General features: G+C 34.6%; 1 protein-coding gene across 45 annotated transcripts in view; it reads left to right on the top strand.

Annotated features, from left to right (window-relative positions):
• ZNF518A (zinc finger protein 518A) overlaps positions 1 to 17857 on the top strand; it is a 92197-nt gene that overhangs the window by 37462 nt on the left and 36878 nt on the right. For 19 of the 45 annotated variants that reach the window (XM_033425654.2, XM_033425660.2, XM_033425653.2 and 16 more), the window contains 4 exons: positions 4987 to 5134; positions 7865 to 7916; positions 8452 to 8575; positions 8717 to 15310. The exons of 1 other annotated variant lie outside the window; for it this stretch is intronic. In XM_033425654.2, coding sequence (XP_033281545.1) covers positions 8845 to 13314 — 4470 coding nt within the window. In that variant the 5' untranslated portion in view covers positions 4987 to 5134; positions 7865 to 7916; positions 8452 to 8575; positions 8717 to 8844 and the 3' untranslated portion in view covers positions 13315 to 15310. Of the gene's footprint in view, positions 1 to 4986; positions 5135 to 6401; positions 6480 to 7864; positions 7917 to 8451; positions 8576 to 8716; positions 15311 to 17857 lie in introns of those variants that run through there. 25 more of the 45 variants (XR_004482586.2, XR_004482596.2, XR_004482587.2 and 22 more) reach the window with 8 other exon arrangements.

Here is a 17857-nt window from a genome sequence, read left to right on the forward strand (position 1 = left end):
TACTTAACCTTGCCATTCTGTCTGTGATCTAGATCCTGCAGTTCTTCTAATATTTCTTTTTTTCTAGTCTAGATAACCTTTCCTCCTTTCTTACATGTTTAAGTCGTTTAACTCTTTAAAGGATCATCACAAAACCTTCCTTTCTGTGAAATAAACACAGTCAACATTGATCTATTAACTTAATGTCAGTGATGCAGACGTAGAGAACAGACGTGTGGACACAGGGAGGGAAGGGAAGGGTGGGATGAATTGGGAGATTAGATTTGACATAAATACACTACCATGTGTAAAATAGATAGCTAGTGGGAACCTGTGGTATAGCACAGGCAGCTCAGCTGGGTGCTCTGTGATGACCTAGCTGGGTGGGATGGGGAATGGGAGGGAGGTCCAAGAGTGAGGGGATATATGTATACATATAGCTGATTCACTTCCTTGTACAGCAGAAATTAACAAAACATTGTAAAGCAATTATACTCCAATTAAAAAAAAACAGAAAGAAACTTTGGTTACAAGTAATAAAACTAGCTTAAGCTAGTTTAAGCTAATGTTAGCTGAAAAGGGGGAATTATGTTAAGGATACAGAATTTCCTAGAATTCAAGGGCAGGAATATACAGGCAGGCCTCAGTAAAGACTTGTGGTAGTGACATTGCCTTCTTGGTTTCAGTCAAGGTTCTTATGAGATCTGATGATTCTTTCCCTGTTGTTTTGGTTTGTTTGGTTTTTTGTTTTTGTTTTATTTTATTTTGTTTTTGCTGTGCCATGCTGTCATTCCTTTAAAATAAATTAACCTGTTATCAGTAGTTTGAAGGATATCTATAAATTTGTCTATGTACAAACATGTACTCATAGGATCTTTGCTTCTGACATAAAAACAAGGCTCTTTCCTGCTAATTTAAAAATATATTACATGCCTTAGTCTGCAACTTCCTTTTTTGAAAACTAAAAAAATTTCACAATAAATATCTTTCCAAGGCAATTCAATACATATACCTCTTTCTTTATATTGTTTTCATGTGGATATTCCATAATTTACTTAATCATTTTCCTATTCGTGGACATTTAAGTGCTACTGATACATATCTCTATGTTGTGCTTTTATTTCTGTAGGATAGATTGTTAAAAGTATGGTTTATGGAGGTATACTTAGAAAATGTGAAGGAAATTGCTTTTTTTTTTCAAGGAAAACATAAATTGCCAAAAGTGATTTAAGCAGTAGAAAACCCAAAGATCCCAGAAACCGTAGAAGAACTTACAAAGATTGTAAGTCTAAAATTTAAAGAGGTACCAGACCCATATGGTGTGTTGGTGCAGTCTGTGTAATTTTAAAGAGCAGGCAAGTCTCATGTTCAGTGAACTGTTCAAGAGCAGATTAAATGATGGAAGGTACCCCAATTCATTTCACAAATTCTTCATAATACCAATACCAAAACTTAATGAGAACACTAGAAAAGAAAATAAGAATAAATACAATTTTGTCAGATCAAAGCCTGTACTTTATTAAAGAATTATATGCTTAACTACTGCAAAAACAGTTCAACATTATACTTGCTATTTATTTCTTTATATAGTGTATAGAAAAAAAAAGTCAAATTTAGATTGATGTTACAATTTTTATTCTTTCTTTTAACAATGTACCAAGATCAGGAATCGTATTATTAGTTGAATACTACTTGTTTTCTGTATAAAATACATACAACTTTTTATTTGTTTAACAGCAGTGCATACAGAACTGCTATTCTGGTGGTGCCAACTCTCTTTTTACTTTTTAAATAACCTCATGGCTTTCAAATTAATTGTTAAATTAAAAAATTTCTCTTCATAGCATGAATTTATGAGGTATAGTGACATCTAATAGCATAGTTCTTCATTCTCTGAGTATTATGTTTGCCATTAGCTTTGTAGCTGTTACAGTGTAATTGGGTACCTGTGTGTTGATAAGGGGAGGACAGCATTGAATAATACCTATTTTGTTTTAATTTCTTGTCCACCTTTAGTGTCAACATTCTTCAATTTTGTACTGGTGTCAAGTTTACTATTTTGAGTTTGTTCAGGAAAAGCTTAGTTGGTTTACCAGAAAGTCAGTTGCTTTGTTTGAGAATTACAAAAGTTTCATGGATTCATGCCACTTTTTTTGATAAAGCTTCATAATAGTGTGGTCTAGGGACAAAGAGATTGTCATTCTTGTTACATCCAAATGTAAGCTATTTGCTTGTGCTGTGATAAGGAAGTATGCCAGTGTGGAGGTCGTAGTAATCCAAGGATAACATTTTAAGAAACACTGACCTAAGGATAACCAGTAATCACTATAAACATTTTTTGCGTGTATGTTCTTGACTTCTTACTGAGAGTTTGTAGGGGACCATGTGTCTGTTTATCCATCTATTTTCTACCCATCTAATAGTTGAACAAATTAAATCCTAACATGTCTACTGTTTGAGTTCTGTTTTTTTCACTTAATGTGTCTTGGATCTCTTCCTGTTAATAAATGTGGGTTTACAATGTTGCTTTTAAAATTGAAGAATATTCCATTGAATAGAAATACCGTATTTATTGCTGGGCTTTTAGTTATTTTTAATTTTGTGATTTTGTAAACAGTGCTTCTGTGAACATCTGATTATTACCTTTAGGATAGATTTCTAGGAGTGAATTGGAAGTTAATGTACTTTCTCCCCCAGCATATATGTAGATGTAGATATGTTTATATTTATATTATTTTATAAAAATTATTATAATATTTATAATAAATACATATATTTTACAAACTGTTTTTTATGAAAGTTCTGTCAGCTTACATTCCCATCATTAGTATGTTGTAGTGCCTTTATTTCTAGAAAATGAAATTTTATAGGAAATCCATGCACAATGTTTATCGAACGAAAAATAAAATGATTTTTAGCATGGTAAAAAACAAAAAAGAAAATGAAATTTTAAAAAGAAAGCATGCAAAACAAGCCCAAATTTTTATTGTTGGATTCAACAGACATAAACTTAACACTGTGAAAGTGCTGTTACAGTTTCTAAATGCTTACTCAGTTTCTGTACAAATCTTGTCATGGACTGGTGACAAATGGTTCATGGATCATCAGCAAACCACATTTTTAGTAACCCTGTTTTAGCCTAGGAGCCAACTGGGGCATGGCATGGGGTTTGTGTCTCATATGTATATGGTCATTTAATCCTCTTCTTTTTGTTGTGGTACCCACTTTCTCAGCTGTGTCTGGTATCCTGTATTTCAAAGATTCTGTTTTACTTTCTGCAGAGAATAACCTCCAGACTTCTGCTGTGGTTGGGGAACAGCAGTAACCTAGCTTGATGGAGTGGGGAAGAGAATCTTAGCATCTAACCAAAACTCAAGCAGCTTTCTCCAAAATTCTCTTTATTTTATCTTCCTCCTCCTTTCTTCTTCCCATTTCAGAGTGACTTGGTGCTGCCAGTTCCTAAGTCTTTTGAAGATTCAGAGTATAAAATGGGTTAGTTCTTAGTTTGCACTGTCTGCCTGGGATTGTTTTCTTGAGTCTGCAAGGTCATTTACTACTTATCTCCTTTCCAGTATCTAGAATTTTGTTGCTATTGTCACCTCTTCTGTTTCCCATCGTTAATTTTTCTGTAAGGGCTTCTTATATATTTGTCATTTTGCAGATGTTCCTATTCTCCAGTCTTTTCTGCTTTCTTAACTGTGTTTACAAAATATTTACATTTATTTCTCTTTTGTAGATGTTATTATTGACAGATATTTCTTTTATATCACATTATTTTTTTTAGTTCTTTTTTTTTTCTGACTGAAATTTGGTTTTTGCTGAAGTATTAAAAATTTTCCTAGAAACAGTGCATATGTAGTATATTCTCTGAATCTTTGCATATCTAAAATTGTGTTTTTCCCTCCCATATGAGAGTTTTCCTGGGTATAGAATTAATTCTTGGGTTAATTATTTTCCCTCAGAACTCTATAAATGTTATTTCATTGTCTTCTAGTGTTTCGAATTGTGAGTAAAATGTCTGATTAATATTGATGTCTGATTAAAGTTGGTGCTGTGAATATCTTTTTAGGTAATTCCCATTCCACTCTTTTTTGGTAAAATTTCATTTTTATCTTTTAATTCAAACATTTTACTAGGATAAGTTTAGATACTGAGTTTTATATTTTCCCACTAATAATCTTGCCTGGCATTTTGGGGAGCCTTTGATTTTGAAAATTCAAGGCTTTAAAAAAAAAAAGCAACAACTCCATGTAATTTTTTTCTCCTGTTTTCAAAACCATTATTTCTCCCCCATCTACTTCGTTCTCCCTTTCATGGCAGTATGTTTTTTTTTTTTTTTTGCTGTGTGGGGGCCTCTCACTGTTGTGGCCTCTCCCGTTGCGGAGCACAGGCTCCGGACGCTCAGGCTCAGTGGCCATGGCTCACAAGCCCAGCCGCTCCGCGGCACGTGGGATCTTCCCGGATCAGGGCACAAACCCGTGTCCCCTGCATCGGCAGGCGGACTCTCAACCACTGCGCCACCAGGGAAGCCCGGTAGTATGTTTTATTTTTGTTTTTTGTTTTTCTCAGTATACTAGCTCAGGTCTTAGTGACATTGCCAATCACTACTTGATTTTTTTTTTTTTTTAAGCTTTCTCTGTTTTCCTCCAGTAACTTTCATTGTAGTTATTCGTTTTCACTGCTGGTTGAGAGAATGGGTGAGAGGTTTCTCTGAGTGTTCAGATTATTTTCCCTTTTTTGAGCTGCTGCATCCAGTGATGTTTCTGCCTGCTTATCTTTTTTGATGGCATTGGGAGTTGAGATGTATTGTTGGAGAATAAACCAAGATTTTCGTAGTTGGTTAGATGAAGTGGAGAAAGTTAATGTAATTTTCTTCTGACAGCTTAGAGTTAGTAATTTACTTACATTGAGAAAAGGCAGCACTCTTAAACAGAACAAGATGGCCATGGATTTAGGAAGATGTATCTTTGTTCAGAAATGATGTCTTCTTTACATCTCTCCTGACAGCTGGTGCTAGCAACCCCCAACTGTGTCTGGTTTGTGGACCCAGCTCAAAGCCCTGGATTCATTCTCTTCCCATACCTCAGCCTGAGCCTTCTGTCACCCCAAAGGGCTTCACACAAGCTTCCTCTCAAGCCCTCACTTCTCTCACAAGGTATGTTTAGGAGAGGGAGTGGGTGGACTTGTTACTTTTTTACTTAGGGCATAATAGATAGATACTCATTGAATATTGGTTGAATGAATGTCTCCTAGTGTGCTTCCTCTTGAAAAGTGGTACTTTAAAAGTGCTGCTTGATCAGCATTTGTTTTCACTCTTCTCTCTCTGGACCTTTTCTTTCCAAACACCTTGTGGCATAGCTGTGGAATGTGTTTTAGTTTCTTGCCATTTTGTAGGATTTGTTTTAATTATATTTTTTGGTTTGTGTTTCAGTTGGGAGAGGGAGAAAATCAAATGGCTTGAGTTGCTATCTTGATGCAGCAAACTCTGGGTTACTTTAAAGGGCCAGTCATACTTTAAACAAATAGTATTATTTTAAGGCTTGATGAGATGTTGTTCAAGTCTTATGAGATAATAATACATATATGTAAGGCAGTAATTTAAGTAGGAGATTTAAAATCAGTAATCCTTGTTGGTGGGGTGTAGAGATTGGTCTGTAGTGAAAATAGCATTAGCTAATAGGTTGGAAGATTAAAATTATAATAAAATTTCTTTCCTTTTTTTTTTTAATGGAACACATTTTTCCCCCCCATAGATGGCAACCGTAGTATAATTTGCTACCAGGTGTCATCTTTGATTGCTTCCACATAAAACAGGTTGAAAAAAATAAAACACATTCTCCAAACTTAAAATTTGAGGGCAAATAAACCCCAAAATACCTAAAATGCACAAACTCTCTTAAAGCTTCATTATATATGCCATACATTAAATATAAAAAATAATGACATTCAACATCAGTTAATTAGCAGTTATCAGACTTAGGTAAAAGCTAAGTGGATTTCTTAATGAGGTGGTCCCTTTTTTCAGCATTGTTTTTTTCTTTTTGCGGTACACGGGCCTCTCACTGTTGTGGCCTCTCCCGTTGTGGAGCACAGGCTCCGGACGCGCAGGCTTAGCGGCCATGGCTCACGGGCCCTGCCGCTTTGCGGCATGTGCGATCTTCCAGGACCGGGGCACGAACCCGTGTCCCCTGCATCGGCAGGCGGACTCTCAACCACTGCGCCACCAGGGAAGCCCTTCAGCATTGTTTTGTATGTGAGAAAGGGGCATGTACACTAATGGGTGAACTCTGTGGCATCTGTTTTGGCTGCCATGCATCCTACTTAATTATTTTCTATTTTTTTGTATTAGAAGCTTAAGGTTGCTGGATGATCAACTCTGAATAAGCAGTATATTAACTTATTTGTCCTGCCTCTTCCTTTAGATTGCAAGCTGCAGTTAAGGGTAGGGACCATGTTTTTGCATCTCTCCATAGCACTCATCAAAATGCAACACATTTATAGTAGGTATTTTTTTAGTAAGTATTAGTTGATGAAGTTATTTAAATCCCACTGATTGTCAAACTTTGGGATATGTGTTTTCTTCTAAGAAAAATTTTAAATTATATAGGTATTTTGAAATGAAGTTGATGATATTTAGAAATATTATCAAAATACGTAATTTTTTAGCATTATACATTTTTGGAAACATAATATTACTATAAGAAGCAATTTGCCTTTTGTAATGAAACCTATGATACAGACTTCTCTTGATTATATATAGAAATACAAAAGCTTGGGTATGGATAGTCTGGAGTGACCACAATATGGTATCCAAATGTGGAAGAATCATTACTTAATGTGCTTTAAAAGTTTCACATATTTGAGCCCCACCCTCAGATTCTGGTATGGTGTAAACTCCATAGATGACCATGATGCTTGTCACTCACTGTTGAGAATGTGATACTCTGTAGAGAATCTTCTCAGTTGGTGTGAAGTATCCACCAGGTATCATTGAACTTTTTTCCAGCCATTTATTATTATTCTTACTTTTGAAGAAAAAGTTTTTACATTTAGCTTTAAATAATATAGTAAAAAATTTAATATTTTTTTTACTGTATTAGGCATGGTATGTAAAAAAATTTTTTTCAGTAAACTCATACCCTTCTAATGAATTCATTTTCAAGTTAGCATATATATATTTGAAAAATATTGAAGGTGTTTTTTAGACCCAACCAAAAGTTTTAAGTTTGAGAAATATTCAAAGGGCCTCTTAGTAGTAATGTAAAGTAATTTAACTTTTAATTTTATTCTCTCAGAAGGGATTTTTAAAACAGTGAAGTTCCTAGTTACTTAGATTAATTGAAGTTTAGAGGTGAGACCTTTGGATAGACATGGATGAAGCTTAATGTGATTTATACTTTATTTTTTTAGCTTACCTAATTATATCTATTACTCATATACATATTTAAGACCATGAAAGTAAGAAAATGTAGTACTGCTTGATATATTTACTACTGAACCTTCAGTAGTCAGATTCCATTCTCAGCAATATATTGTCACATTCTTTTTTTTTTTTTTTTTTTGGCCCTGCTGTGTGGCATGTAGGATCCTAGTTCCCCAACTAGGGATCAGACCAGACCCGCACCCCTTGCAGTGGAAGCATGGAGTCTTAACCACTGGACAGCCAGGGAAGTCCCTGTCACATCTTTTTAACTCTACTGTTTTCTGTTCCTCTGCACCATGAATCATAATGTCTCATACATGGTGATCACATACAGTAATGGTGGTAGCTACAGTTTATATAGTACTTTACAGAATTCTGTTACTTATGTGTCCTCATTTAATCTTTACAACAACCCTGTGAAAGGGGTAGGGGAAATACTAATTTTTTTTTTTCATTTTATAGATGAAGAAACTAAAACACAGAGATTGAGACTTGTCTAGAGTAACACAAACCAGTAAGTGTTTGAATTAATGGAGGCAGCTAGTAATGGGTACATTCTAATCTGCCAAGGGCTTGCCTTGCTGCCACCTGACTTAGTTCTAGGGACAAAAAAAGCCAAAATGGTAGGGAATCAGAAGTAGTAGCTAGACTTAGGAGTACCCCAGGGAAATGTGTTACTCCTTTTAATTTCTTCTTTTTTTACCAGTTATTAATGCTGACTCGAGACAGCAGGCGATGTCTTTTTGTTATTGTTGTTTAGGTGAATGAAACTTTTATTTTAAACGTAAATTATCCCTGAGGCACTAGGGAAGTAGAAAATCTGCAGAGAAGTCTGTTGAAATTCTCACAAGGTAATAGCTATAGGGTCAACTAAGTAATTGAGAAAGTTAATGGTATATATGTATAATTAGAACCATGTGTGTCAGTGGAACTTAAGGTTATAGGGCTCTCTTGTTGAGATTTTTAAAATCCTGTTTAAAAACTGTAGTATCAATGTTATATAAAATCTTAGAGCTTAAAGGTGCATATCCAATTGTGGTTTTCTTTAGATGAGGAAACTGAGGTGCAGAGAAGTCAAACCTTACCCAGTGTTACAGAGCAGAGCTGGAAGTAAAGCTTGTATTTCCTGAGATCCAGATTAGTGTCATTTCTACTTCAGACTATTACTTCTTGGTAAGCTGTTCTTAAAATACTTAATAGGTCTTTTCTGTCTTTTGTTTGATCAACATTCTTGCTTTGTGCCAAAATAAACTTAAAATATGAATTTTACTGATACTTCTGTGATGAAAATTTCAGTTCTTTGTTTGATTTTAGGTGAGTTAATGTGGGAAAAGTCCTGGTATTTTGAAGATGTCTCGGCACAGTATTGTTTCCTGTTCAAATTACAAGTAACTTCAAGAGTTTGCAGGAAAAAAAGAAATTGGGATATTTTTGGTTAAATCATGCCATCTGAACAGAAACATTTATTTTTTGATGAAAAACAGAATACTTTAAAAAGAGATTATGATGTGAAAAATGAGAGAGTTGATACTATCAGATCAGTACTTAAACCAAAAATTTCAGAAAGTAGTTTTCATTATGAACTAAAAAATGTGAAAATTGTTTTGCCGAAGATAAATATTCCAAGTGAGGTCCTATTGAAACATGAAGTTGACAAATACAGAAAATTATTTCAGCATAAACCACAGACTGCAAGAAAATCTATCGGTATAAAGACTGTAAGCTGTGTAGAGGAGTGTATGTTACTCCATAAGTCTGAGAGAGTTGAAGAAGAAGGTATAAAAATGTCTGCAAAAATACTCAACTTCAACTGTTTGAAGTGCCGAGATAGTACTCGGTATAGCCCAAATGATTTGCAGAAACACTTCCAAATGTGGCACCGTGGTGAATTACCTTCATATCCTTGTGAAATGTGCAGTTTTTCAGCAAACGACTTCCAGGTATTCAAACAACATAGACGAACCCATAGAATTACTTTAGTAAAATGTGACATTTGTAACAATGAGAATTTATATACTTTATTAGACTTGACAAAGCATTTTTCATCCACACATTGTGTAAATGGTAATTTTCAATGTGAAAAGTGTGAATTCTCCACCCAGGATGTTGGCACATTTGTTCAGCACATACATAGACATAACGAAATCCTTTATAGATGTGGTAAATGCCATTATATATGTTTAACCAAAGGAGAGCTTCAGAAGCACCTTCATATTCATTCTGGTACGTTTCCCTTCACTTGTCAATATTGTAGCTATGGTGCTACCAGGAGAGAGCACCTTGTAAGACATGTTATAACTTTGCACAAAGAACATTTATATGCGAAAGAAAAACTGGAAAAAGACAAATATGAAAAAAGGATGGCAAAGACTTCAGCAGGACTTAAACTAATATTGAAAAGATATAAAATAGGTGCATCAAGGAAGACATTCTGGAAACGTAAGAAAATCAACAATGGAAGTGACAGAAGTATAGAAAGAAACACTCAAGTGCTTAAAAAAGTGAACAAAACACAGGCTAAATCTGAAGACCAGAGCCATCTTGTTCAGGAACATATAAATGAAGAAAAGGATGAAAGACTATACTGTGAGAATAATGATAAACCTGCTGAGTCAGAGTCAGAAAAGCCAACTCTTCTGTCCACTGGGCAATGTAACGGAGCTGAAGAGGGATCAAATTCTACTTCAGGTTTCTTGAAGACTGCTGTACAAGGACCTACAGTGTTAATGGTAAAAAATAATAGAATAACAATTCCTGCTAACTACAGTGCTAAGTTTATGGGCTTTAAGATGGTGGATGGAAAACAACATATTGTAATAAAACTGTTGCCTACCAATAAACAGAATTTATATTCACCAGGCTCACAGTCAGGTGCTGTAAGGGACAATACTGCAATTTTGCAGCCCCAGACTTTGGACACTACTGCATTTTTAACAGGAGTAACAACTGAGTTAAATGACACAGTTTACATGAAAGCAGCTACTCCATTTTCATCTTCATCTCCTATACTTTCAGGGAAGGTAACTTCAGAAAAAGAAATGGCTTTGCTATCTCAAACAAGTAATATGCTTCCAACAATGGATGATGGAAAAAGTGTTTCTCCTTTGCCAGTAACATCAGAATTGAGCACAGCATCGGTGAATTTGACCACAAAAGTAGAAACGAGAGAGAATGTTGACTTATGGGGAAGTCATATTACTCAGTGTCACCCTGAGGTATCAGGTAGTGCCATTAAAAGTCAAGATAAAGTCACCTGTACTACCAAACCAAACTCATACAACAGTGGAGATATGCATAACTATTGCATTAATTATGTCAACTCTGAGTTACCTGTTGAATCTTCCAACCAAGGATCATTACCTTTTCATAATTACTCAAAAGTGAATAATTCTAATAAACGTCATAGGTTTTCAGGGACAGCAGTGTGTGAAAACCCTCAAAGAGAATCTTCATCAAGCAAGACAGCAGTTCAACAACCAATAAGTGAGTCAGTTTTATCACTAGTGAGGAAGGAGAGCTCAAACCCAGATAGCCTGTTAGCATCTATTAGTCGTTTAAATACTAAAGATGGAACTTTAAAAGCACAAGCTGAAATTGAAGAACAGTGTGTTTTAGAAAAAGGACAAAACATTGATGGGCAGAACCTATACACTAATGAAAATCAGAATTTAGAGAGCATGACTGAAAAGCCTAAATGGGATGACGTTTCTAGTGGTGAATCACCTATGATGCCTAGAATTACATCTGTTTTCTCTCTCCAGAGCCAACAGGCGTCAGAACTTTTGCCACCTGAAATAAACCAGTTACTTCAAGATGTATTAAAAGCAAAACCTGATGTAAAACAAGACTCTAGTAACACTCCAGATAAAGACCTGCCGCTTCATTGTGACCAGTCATTTCAGAAACATGAGGGAGAAGACAAAATAGTTGAATCTTCAAAAGACTTGAAAGTACAAGGCTTCTTTCCAATTCCATCTGGTAATATGGGGATTAATGTGGCTACAAATTATCTGAATTTAAAATTTAGTGGAAAAGAAAAACAAATGTTGTCAATGTCACAAGATGTGAGAGATTCAGAGAAGACTCCTAGAATTTCTGGTTTTGGCACATTACTTAAGACTCAGTCAGATGCAATAATTACACAGCAGCTTGTAAAAGACAAACTACGAGCCACTACGCAAAATGTAGGTTCTTTGTATGTGCAGAGTCCACTTGTAAATTCAGAACCAAAAAAGGCTATCTTTGTTCAGACTCCAAAAGGCTTTTTTGTACCATTGCACGTTGCTAACAAGCCTACATTACACGTTTCAGGAAGACCACTTCCATTGGTTAATACACAAGGTGTCCCTGCCTCTCTCCTTTTAAACAAGAAACCTGGGATGATTTTAACATTTAATAATGGGAAACTTGAAGGTGTTTCTGCTGTCAAAACTGAGAATGCTCAAGCTTGTGGAACTACAAGTAAGGAGCCTTGCAGAACACCTTTTTTAAAAGTAGAACCAAACAGTAATTGTCTAACCCCTGCACTTTGTTCCAGCATTGGCAGCTGTTTGAGCATGAAAAGTAGCTCAGAAAATACTTTGTCATTAAAAGGCCCTTACATTATTAAAACGCCAGCAAGTTCTTCAGTGAAAGGTGTTCCTGCTCCTAATACAGTATCTGAGCATCAGGGCACTAAGTTGAATATCTCAGATTCAGTAAAACAGCAGAACAAGATTTTTCCAAAACCACCTCTTTACACTCTTTTGCCTGATGGCAAACAAGCTGTTTTTTTAAAGTGTGTGATGCCAAATAAGACTGAGCTGCTTAAGTCTAAATTAGTCCAGAATAGTACTTATTATAAAAATATACAGCCAAAGAAACCTGAAGGAACACCACAAAAAATATTGCTGAAAATTTTTAACCCTGTTTTAAATGTGACTGCTGCTAATAATCTGTCAGTAAGCAACTCTGCGTCCTCATTGCAGAAAGACAATGTACCATCTCATCAGACTATAGGAGGAGAGCAGAAAGAGCCAGAATCTTCTAGAGATGCCTTACCCTTATTACTAGATGATATGATGCCAGCAAATGAAATTGTGATAACTTCTACTGCAACATGCCCAGAATCTTCTGAGGAACCAATAGGTATCACTGACCATTCAGAGGCCAGGGTATTACGGTGTAAAACAAATTGTAGAATTGAGAGAAACTTCAGTAAGAAAAAGACTTCGAAAAAGAAATGTTCAAGAATAAAAACTCATGAAAGAAGTAAAGATTCTGAAACTTCCTTTGTATCTAGAAACAGAAACTGTAAACGCAAGTGTAGGGATAGTTACCAAGAACCTCCAAGAAAAAAAGCATTACACAGAAAGTGTAAAGAAAAAGCAAAGCCTGAAGATGTCCATGAATCATTCGGATTCAGCAGACCTAGGCTTTCAAAAGATTCAGTCAGAACTTTGCGGCTTTTCCCCTTCAGTTCCAAACAGCTTGTGAAATGTCCTAGGAGAAACCAACCAGTTGTAGTTTTGAATCATCCTGATGCAGATGCCCCAGAAGTAGCAAATGTAATGAAAACTATTGCTAAATTTAATGGACGTGTACTTAAGGTTTCATTGTCAAAAAGAACTATCAGTGCGTTACTGAAACCAGTTTGTTATAACCCTTCTAAAACAACTTACGATGATTTTCCCAAGAGGCACAAAACATTTAAACCTGTTAGTTCTGTGAAAGAAAGATTTGTGCTAAAATTAACTCTCAAAAAGACAAGCAAAAACAATTACCAGATTGTGAAAACTACCTCTGAAAATGTTCTGAAGGCTAAATTTAACTGTTGGTTTTGTGGTAGAGTATTTGACAATCAGGATGCTTGGGCTGGTCATGGTCAGAGACATTTAATGGAAGCTACTCGTGATTGGAACATGTTAGAATAATTTACTGTAATTACCAAGGAAAAGAAAAGTAAAAGTACCTTAGAAGAAAATAGTGGGTTGAATTACTAATGCAGACATTTTTTACTTCAATATAGTACCTGAAGTTAAACATTTAAACGTTGACTATATTTCCATGGAAGAGCAAAAGTTTTAGTGTGATATTTGAAAATGCTGTCAGTGCACATGTAAGTTTTGAAAGAAACTAATCAGCACAGATATACCTTGATTTAATTTTTTAAAATGTGTTCTCGGGAAGTTAGGGCTAAAAATTTTGATAAAACAGTTTTCCGAGTTTAGTGACTCTTAGTAGAGAGTAACAGGTGACAGCCCCATTCCCTCTCTTCTTCCACCAGCCTTATGATTCTGATAACTGTAGCTCCCCTGAAGAGGTTGAGAGCTCTTTCATTATGGAACTGAAGGAGTTTCTCATCATTTGTGAAGATACTCTAAGAGAACTTGGGTAAAGAACTTACTCTACATCTGCAAAATGTAGTTCTTTTGAAGGTAGTTAAGCTCCTTTGAGGGTACATTTAACTCACTACAGTTACACCTCATATGATGGTTGATAAGAGTTTTTGACAAGCAGATCTTTTTTCCTTGTAAGCTGTGTTACATGTCATTGATTGGAACACCCTTCCAAGGTGATTTTCTTTTTCTAAATGGCTCTCAAGCGTTGCAGTAGATGGGCAATCTCGAGAGAAGAATTAAACTCTTTGTCTAGTTTGAAGTTCATTTAAAGAACTTGAACATTTTTTTGAATTTGGTTATATTCCCCAGTGATTCCCTTCCACAGAACTATGTTTATTTGATTTAAATTGTTTGTCCCCTCATAAACCAAGTGGCCAATTTTTTTTCTTGGTTGCCATCCCTTTAAAAAGAGTGAAACATAGAAGCACTTCCAAGGGAATGGCTTTTCTTGAAAATTAAAAATTATTCCTCAGAAACAATATTTTGAAGTAAGATTAGCAAAGCAAATCATACTTTTGTGTTTATTATTAGTGTCTGAACATGTCCACATCGGGACAAACCATTTTTGTTAGCAACTTCTCAGTATGACTGACAACCCAAAGCAGATTACTGATTGTTTGCAGTTGGAAATTGAAGAAGCATTAATAGTGGACTCAGTGACAGTGCATAACACTTCAGGACAGATTCCGAAGGGATATGCCCAACAGGTAGAGTTTTAAAATGAATATTTTCGTGACAACAGAATCATCAATTTAAACTTCCCACTTTGTAAGTTTGAATCAAATTTTGTTGGACCATTGGACAATGGAGTTCTTGTATTAAAAAATTACATACTATATAATTTTTGTTACATTGTTACTACTAGTGTTATGACATTTTCATTGATTGAAAACTTCAGGGCTCCTTTTCTGTATATAACAAAGAATTTAAAACCTGTACATATTTTTGTACCTTTCAGTTATGTAAATTTTGCACAGAAAGTTTTTGACATAAAAAGTTTATTTTCTTTCAATTTAGTTCTGTGCATGCACTAATAAAACTTGTCGTTTAATTTAAAAGGAATATGTAAGACTTTACCCATGTTATTTTTTTGGTTTTCATTTCAGATGTACAATTTCTTTTTTTTGATAAATTCAGTTTTCAGGGATTGAACACTATTGTTAGCAAGTGCCTAAAAGATGTGAAACAGTTTACATACGTCAACTGTAACATTAGGTCCCAAATGGGCCCACTCCCCCAATAATTTTATTTTAAAGAAAGCCATACATAGATGCTTCAAGCTATCTTGCTATGCACATTATACATGTACTGTTTTTGTGCAGTTTGTCTACTTTCTTAGAAGTGAAGTATTTTTTGTATAAAACCTGTTACAATTGTGTTTCTTAAATTGAGCCTAAGAACGGAATTGATTGGAAATATACGGTATATATTAATAATGTATATGGTGTTTAAAGAATGGTAAGCATTGTTAAAATCTGTAACGAATGTCTTCTTCAATTAAATTTATCTTAAGTTTGTGTTTACATAATTTTTTTTACTGTGATGAAGTCAAATGGGAATTTTATTCTAGTGGGAAATACTTAGTTTTCAAAGCTTTTTTTTTTTTTTTTTAATGCTAGTGAATGCAAAATGAAGTTTGGGATTTTATTCCCCAGAAATTATAGGTGAAATTTTGAGATTTTGTTTGAGAAGGGTAACATATATTATAATTTAACTATGCTGGTAAGAAAAGCCACAGAGAGGCTTATGTTCTTCAGTACCCTAATGGCAGTAAAACTGAAATGTTGCTCTGTTATGGTTAGATCTATTATGATGCATCACCTTCTGTGAATAGAGGAGAAAGAAGGAACTGTCTTGCCAATGTTTGCAGCACTATAAAAATACATTTCAGAATAGCCATACCAGTAAAAAAAATAAAATCTAATGTCAAGATACATACTTTTTGCCTTAAGGTTTTAAAAGCTATTTTAAAAAGCTTCATGCCCCAGATACTCTAGTTGATACCTTTTATGAGTTTTTTTGTTTTGTTTTGTTTTTTAAACTAGGTTATTCTGAAGGAGGAAAGCCTGCTTGGAGCCTCTTTATTGCCAGAGCAGAAAGTCTGAAAATAAAACCCTCTATCCTTTCTTTCCTGCTGGCTGAAAGTTAGCTAAAGATGGCTTTCCAAAATATGATATTCATTAGTTTGAAGTTCTTATTACAACTGGAAGAGTTAGTGTTATTTTTGCAATCCAACTTCTGGGTCAGGAGATTTTCATTTTTTCCTATTTGTTCTTCTGCATTGAAATGGGCCTCACTATTTGTCATTCACTTAAAATAATAGTTCAACTTTTACAGTTTGAAATATAATTTCAATACTAAGCATTCAGCACAGATTGAATTCTAATAGTTTTTTATAAAAATTTTTGTTTTCATTAAGGAGTCAGGTATTTCAGTAAAGGGTCAGACAAATAACTTAGGCTTTGTAGGCCATTTAGTCTCTGTTGTTAACTACTTTGTCATAATGCAGAAGCAGCCATAGATGACACATGAATGAGTTTGCCTGTATTTTAATAAAACTTTGTTTAAAAAAAACCTGTCAGTGGGCCAAATTTGGCCCATGAAATGGTTTACCAACCCTTGCTTTCTCTCAAAGATCGGTTTTTAGATTGAGATTTTTATTCAAAACAGAAGTTTGGTATAGTTTTTTTTTGTGATATACACCAGCTATATAAAAGTTACAAGTATAAAAACTAAAATGTATGTATATACAGTTAACCAAGGTAGATGTATTTGTTTGAAAGTGAAGTGAATGTAAAGGTAATGAAAATAATTAGTGGGTGAAGTAGATAGGTCTTTTGTGTGCTAAGGGTAATGCAATTTATGGAGAGATTAAAAATGAGATCAGTTGCTGTGAGAATTTATGTCCAGGTTAGATGAGAAATAGATACTAGTTCTTTTAGTGACTTGAAATCACTGGTGAGAAAAAGTAATAGGAATTCTTTAGGATGGGGGGAAATGGAGGTTAGCTGAAAACAGAATGTTGTATTAATTCCATGCAACTCACTTCAGATTTTTTCTTTTTAGTAAGATTCCTTTTCACCATTGACATCTGCTTACTTAGGATATGTCCCATTTGTGTTGAGGTGTTGGCTCTGTTCCTTGTCACAACAATTTGTTACGATCTTTGTTTTCAGCAAAGTGCCTTGGGGATCTCACCTGGTAAAACTTGCTGGGGGGTGTTAGTTAAGAGTGCAGTATTTGCAAAAGAATTTCCCTATAATGGAGAGCTGAAATAGGATCAGCTTTGTTGATTTGGGTATTCATTGCTTTAAGTATGCTTCCTTTAATAACTAGACAAGAAGTAGCCAATATCTTGGAAGAGGTGTTTGATAATCTTATTTGAATTATTTTTTGACTATTTCTCTGTCTAAAATGACTTCTGTTAATAAATGCCCCAAGTTTAAGAATCTTTTTTCTTTAAAAAGTGAACATCATAAATTATCATAGTGTAAACTTGAGTAATGTAGGAGGAATGTTAATGTACATCAATTTTGAAAATCATGATTTTAGTCAATGCCAAGAATGTACTTATAAAAAATATTAATGCCTAGTAGAAACATTTTTAATATGTTAAAAGAAGAATTCTTCCTTAATAATTTAGAGTCCTTCAACCAAAAGTGAAGGTTATATTCAGGTTGCAACTCAAATTGCCTCTTTCAATTAAGTAGTGAAACATAGGTGCCTACTGTCATCAATTATTTCATAACTTATTGCTATGTTGTTGTAGGAAAGCAAAATGAAAACTTGGAGAGAGACCAAAATACTATTTGCAAATGACTTTATTTCAGTATTTTGAAAATCCAAGAGAGTACGTTGAGAAATAGTTTTCTGAACACTTAAGAGTAATCATTTGGGAGGCAATAAAAGAAGACCCATTTATAATAAGAGCCACAAAGTAAAAATTGTGTGAAGCTTCCAAAAGAAAAACCACAGAACCTAACTGGGAGAAATACAGTGTTTCTGGGTGTAAGGTTAAATATACTGCTGTTCAGAAGATCTCATTTTCCATTCTTGTGCCCCACAGAAGGCTTGT

Source organism: Orcinus orca, chromosome 14 (genome assembly GCF_937001465.1).
Source record: "Orcinus orca chromosome 14, mOrcOrc1.1, whole genome shotgun sequence".
NCBI lineage: Eukaryota > Metazoa > Chordata > Mammalia > Artiodactyla > Delphinidae > Orcinus > Orcinus orca.